The sequence below is a fragment of the Varanus komodoensis genome, unplaced genomic scaffold, assembly GCF_004798865.1.
Source record: "Varanus komodoensis strain SLA01 unplaced genomic scaffold, ASM479886v1 scaffold3, whole genome shotgun sequence".
Taxonomy (NCBI): domain Eukaryota; kingdom Metazoa; phylum Chordata; class Lepidosauria; order Squamata; family Varanidae; genus Varanus; species Varanus komodoensis.
In genome coordinates this window covers 34595458-34601513 of record NW_025335761.1, presented here as the reverse complement: position 1 = coordinate 34601513, position 6056 = coordinate 34595458, and the positions used below count along the sequence as shown (strand labels likewise).

The 6056-nt window shown below is 42.1% G+C and overlaps 1 protein-coding gene across 2 annotated transcripts in view; it reads right to left on the bottom strand.

The window, feature by feature from the left end:
* Positions 1-5150, bottom strand: part of LOC123026782 (acetyl-coenzyme A synthetase 2-like, mitochondrial) — a 33633-nt gene extending 28483 nt beyond the window's left edge. Inside the window, exon 1 of one of the 2 annotated variants that reach the window (XR_006415383.1) lies at positions 4340-5150. Coding sequence is in view for 1 of the 2 variants with exons in the window: in XM_044436792.1 (XP_044292727.1) it covers positions 4340-4643 (304 nt within the window). In the remaining variant the exon portion in view is untranslated. The remainder of the gene's footprint in view (positions 1-4339) is intronic. The other variant, XM_044436792.1, reaches the window with a different exon arrangement.
* Between the last annotated feature and the right edge of the window lie 906 nt (positions 5151-6056).

Below are 6056 nucleotides of genomic sequence, written 5' to 3'. Positions count from 1 at the left end.
CGATATCTTATGATCTTTTCAAAGTTCAATACATTTGGATATACAAAAGCTTCCATAGGTGAAAGCCATCTTGGTAACTTATTATACAGTTTTAGCTTAAGTTCTTCCCACACTGACATTAAAGATCTTCTAATAAAATGACTCAGGAAGGACCCATGTGACTTAGCTTTTTCATATCACATATAAGCATGCCATCCCATCTGCAAGTCATGACCTTCAAGATACAAAATTCTCTTATTTCGCAACGTTACCCATTCTTTTAACCAAGTTAAAACAGATGCTTGATAATACAACATCCAATCAGGAAGACCAAAACCTCCATTTCTTTTAGCTTCCTGAAGCATTTTTAATTTAATCCTTGGGGTTTTTTTCTCCAGATAAACCTCGAGATATGAAAGTTTAAGTCATCAAAGAATTTTTTAATCAATTTTTATGGGAATCATTTGAAACAAAAACAAAAGTTTAGGTAATATATTCATTTTGACAAGAGCTATTCTTCCTATCAAAGATAATTGTAAATTGGCCCATTTTTCCAAAAAGCCTTTAATATCCTTCAATAATTTATCATATTTATCTTCTTTCAAGGTAGTACATTTAGCTGTAAGATAGATTCCCAAGTATTTAACCTTTTTATCAATCTGCAAGTCTACTTGTTCCTGGAGTCTTTCTTTTTGTTCTCACGTAAGGTTTTTAACTAATAATTTCATTTTTTCTCTATTTATTTTCATTCCCGTAACTTCACCACATTCTTCAATCTGTTGTAGAAGTTTGGGCATTGTTGAAAAAGGTTCCTCCATTATAAAAACCAGATCATCCGCAAATGCTTGCAATTTATAACTTTCATCTCTAATTCTAGTTCCTTTGATGTCCTCGTCATCCCTAACACATCTATTCAGTACCTCTAAAGTCATAATGAACAAGAGGGGTGACAGAGAACATCCTTGTCTTGTGCACTTTTGAATCTCTATAGGGTTTGAAAGTTCTCCATTAATTAAGATCCTGGCCGATTGCTTTTGATAAATACTTGATATCGCATTCATAACTCTTTCACCAAACTCCATTTGAATCATCTGTTGTTTCATAAACTGCCAATTAACATTATCAAAGGCTTTTTGTCCTCCACCCACCTTTCAACATTTATGGTGCCACCTTCCACCCCAGATCATCCCCAGCACAACCAGAGGTGCTTGTTTCCCATGCCTCTTCCTCCACCCACTCTGCCTGTGCCCCCTCTTCATCTTCTGCAGTTCCCTTCTCCACAGCTGTAGGCATTGCTTCCACCCCTCAACTGTTCTTTGAAGGAATGGCAGAGGAAGCACTTACTTCAACAGAAATGGACAAAGGTGTAAAGGCCCTTCCCGACCACCACGATGATGATAAAGAGCTGCTCAAGCCCGGTTGCAAGACAGCGGCTCTGCCCCACCTGCAGCACCTGGGTGGTGAGTAGGGGCAGAGCACAGCAGAGCAGGTCTACTTGAGGAGCCTTTCCCAGGCTGTGGGCAGGTCTGCAGTGGATGCAAATGTTGGCATCTATTGAAGCAGACAGTTATACCACACTCACTGCCATTGTGGGGGAAGAACTCACACTCGATAGATACATGGTCTGCCAGGGGACACGACCATGCACATAGGTCATCTAAGTATCGATTCGCAATGTGGCTACCTGGGATGATGCCAGCTGGGGGTAAGATTGCACATATCACAGGTCGCTTTTGGAAATCTGACCTATAATCCATTATAGTAATGCAAAGATCCTTATCAGTTAAAAAAAACTGGGCCTGACTCTGTACTGACTTGTTCTCCACAATGAGTACCTGCCAATGAGCTTTATCTTCGGAGTAGGGAAGCATGTGAAATTCAGAAAGATAGTGGATGTTCCAAATGAGCTTCACCTTGCTGACATCAGAACAGTGGAGAACGAGAGAAGGAATGTGTGGGGTTTCCATGAGCAGGGAATCTCTCAGGTGTGGCGGCTTTTGTTTTCTTGCAGATCTGGATTTTAGTCCTGCCAGAATGGGGTGAGGAATCCTAAACACTTTTACAGTATGATCTTCCAGGTGCTTGTGAACTCTAAGAATATTCATGGATTTTTATGCTAAGATTCCTAGGAAAACTCATGACACAACTATCTTCTAGAATTCACCTTGACCAATGTTCCTTCGGGACAACGCTGACTCTCAGATCAGAGGCTGAAAATTACTGTGTGGCTGCTGTTGAGGGGAATGAACTTCCACCCCTTTCCCTGAATCCAGCTCCCAAATCAGAAACTTGGGAGAAAGCTACAATTTTATTTATTTATTTATTTATTAAAACATTTTTATGCCGCCCCATTCGCCAAAGCCTCGGGGCGGCTTACAACAATAAATAAAAGTAATTATAATATAAATTACAATAAATATAAACATTAAAAATCCAAAAATACAATATAAAATAAGCCGCCCTGGCCAGATAAAATCAAGTAATACTAACAGTTAAAATGCCGCTTAAATAAAAAGGTCTTCGCCTGGCGCCGAAAAACAAATAAACCGTTTAGCAATCTGTGAGTGGATCTGGACCCATTACCTGCCTGGGCATGAGCCCTAAGAACAACCCACACCTGCATACGTGCTTTTTCCATTTGCCTGTTACATTTGCTAGAACAATGTGGCATAATCTACCTTCCTTCAGATATATTCATCCCTCCCCAATAAATATCAGCTGCAACACAGCATTCCCCACATAACCCCTCAATGCTTTGTTTTCTGTAGTCGTGCTCCACCACAGAAGCCTGCAGTTCAGTTCCTTGCATTTCCAGCTGAGAGCAAGAAACGCATCCCAGCAGCACCCCTAATGCAAGCAATGTCTACCAGCATTCTCTGAAGGAAAAGCAGTTCTTATTGCTGATGCATAACAACAAACATATGTAGAGTTGCAACACACTGGAGGCTTCTAGAGGGAAAATAGACTTGTAGGGTTGCATGGGAGACATAGCAAGAGAGGACTGGAGTGAGCCCTCCTTAGGGATTCCACAGGAGGTTGGGGTGCAGGCTGGGAGAAGACTTGGTGCATGGACTAAATGAAGTATAGCCACAGTGTTAGGAGGGATGGTGAAATAGAGCAGCTTTTCTCATGGACACTTTAGAGAGGAATGGGAGACTGGTCAAAATAAACATGCAGTGTAGGCAGGCAAAGAGAGCAGCAGCTTAATCAAAATACAGAAAGGCATGACCAGTTTTGCAGGTCCTACTAGAAAATATGAGTAGCAGCTGGTACAGGTGGAGGATGGGATATCTTTCCAACAGAGGCCAGCCACCTGGAGCATTCATAACAAGGCTGCTGATTCATTGATGGAGAAAGGGATTGTGGGGTGTGGATTCCACCACAGAGCTGGAAGGGGTGCAGGAGCTGGCAGGAAGAACAGGCAGGAAGAGGAAGTGAGAACAAGCCATGGTGAGCACTGTCGTCTGTTAACTGTATCGTGGGTTGTTTGGTAAACAACCAACACTTCTTGACTTATTAACAAGGTAGCTTAGTGTGTTGTGCAAACCTGCCTGTTTAGCTTTCGATTGCTCTTCTGCAGATTACATTATTATGTGCTCTTTTAAAGAATGCATTTTATTTCTTCCAAGGAAACCAGTGCAACATGGATAATTTCCATTTGTTTTATCCTTCCTGCAAAGTAGGCTAGTCTGAAAGATTGTGGCTGTAGCATAAGTCCACTCTGGCTGAGGAGGATTTTGAGTCATTTTACTCACATTGACTCTCCATGCCAAGATTTCTCCCACCCATGCCAGGCAGGTTCCTTGGCTGGTGGAAAATCTGTCTGATCAACCCAAAATTAACATAAATTTGGGTACAGCTAGATTTTGTATCTGTAATTTTTTTCTTCCCAGTGATTGTAAGGGATACTGAAAGGTGAAATCATCAGATCATCTGGTAGAATTTCATTTGTAGGGCCAAACCCCATACTGCTCCTTCATATCATCTTGAAATTGACCTCACAGGCATTCTGACTTCACTGCCGGGTTAGTCTTTCTCCTCCATCCCAACCCTGCCAAACTGCTTTTTGTAACTTCTTGCCTGATTAAGAGATCTGGAGTTCTCAAAACACACATTTTTTGTGACCTTGAATCTACCTAATAATGGTAATAATGATATGCTTATCTTCAGGATCCCTAGATTAATGTTTAATCAAACATTAATTCTCATGCTTATCAAACAGTGGAAAAATGAATTGAATTTTTAGAACTGAGGAATAAACTGAGTTCACAGGAAAAGGATCCAGCACCAAAGTGTCCAGAGTACAAGAAAATTTTCCCCCACAATAGAGACAAAGAACAGCAGACTGGTTTCCACTTACCTGATACATTTAACTTCCCTCCAAGGAACCAGGACACGTGGCCTTGTTGTAGGTTACAGTTATGAACAGAATGAAAAGGATTGCTCCACGTAAGCCGGCTTCTTCCTAATGCTCCCCAGAATGCATCTGTTTGCTCCACAGACACTTGATACAATCCTTGGTGGTCCTTTGGTGGGCCAGGGAAAGCTGTGGCTTCTGGCATGTATGCAGTCAGCCCTCCACTGCTCCACGCTCTAGTTTTATAAGAAAGTTTGCCTCTGGGGGCAATTTTTGGGAAGCAAGTCCTAAGAAGCAGCCAGGCCATGAGTCTGGGGTGCCTCTAACTCACGCAAACTTATTTAGGTATAAATCCTTTGTGGGGAGAAAATGCAGTGTTTTTCTCCCGGCAGTGTGAGATGTGAGCTCATTCGATCCAAGCAGTAAATCCACATTCGGGCTGAGAGCAGAAGAGCGTCCCACTCTCTTCCTGAAAAAAATGTACACGTATACTACTCCTCTTCAGAGAAACATAAGCAAAGGAAATTCAATCCCTTTTAAGAAAGGAGTCAGGGGTGGGATTTAGGAATATCCAACTCAAATAAAGTTCATGCGAATCGGAATCTGCTCCTGCTGTGCTGCAGTCAAATTGGAATGAAGGGTACTTGTATGCATAGCCACGTTCCATCCAGACTGGGCTGTTCTGGCTTGCACTTTTTCCATGCAATTCTCCTCTTCTCATCCAGGTAGAGGATCAGTTGTGGAGGAATTTGCCCTCTGGAACAGGCACAGGAGCACAAGAGAAGGCTAATCTGTTCATAATGTGTGCCATGCACTGGGACATGGGGTGTGCCGATTGCAATGTGCCAGTTCATGATAAACAGGAGAGGGGGCATTTTTTTCAGGACGTTCACTACTCTCATATATTTGCTTTTTCACTGCAGTAGTAGAACACTGTATTCAGTTCCTCTGATGCAACGGTCTTCACTTTGAGTTCTGGAAAATAGCAGGGTTTCTTTGAAGCTTATCAGGATTTTCTCAATGGCAAGATCAATACTTTCCCTGAGCAAGTTTGCATACTAGCAGCAAAAATGCCTTGCAATATACTGACCTTTCTTCCTGCCGGATGTAATCTTGCGAGCAAGCAGAGTGGCAATGAGATTCAATGAGCCTGCCCAGTGCCCTACATGAACTGAACACGGGGACTCCCCGGGATCCGGTCGCTAGGCAAGCCCATGTGCATACAGAAAGTACCACTCTTACCTGTAACCATGGTATGGTTGAGGCAGGGATCTCATTCCCTCATTCTTCATGCCACCACATCCTGATTCCAAACCACCCCCCACCTCAACCCCCAGAGTACATTTGAAGTGTTCTGGAACCTGCTTTGCTAGGAGCAGGTTTGGACACCCAGGAGGAGACTGGAGAGCAGCAGCCAATCCTGTTCACCTGTTTGTTGTTGAGATTTATTACAGCCAGTTTAGAAGTATTCAGGAATAACAGGTTACACAAATTTTCTAACAGAAATGTTCAGTTCTGCCAACACAGCTTTTCCATCTATTTAAGCTTCGTTTTATCATATTGCAGTTTCCTATTCTTATAATTCTCATTATACTCAAAGTAGGACCCCCTTCAACAAATGATATGCTAATTATTTGTTAAACTTTTAGTAGGTACAGCTGTACCTGTCAACACTTGCTATTCATAACAAGAAAAAGATAGCTTTCGCATTTCAATCTAA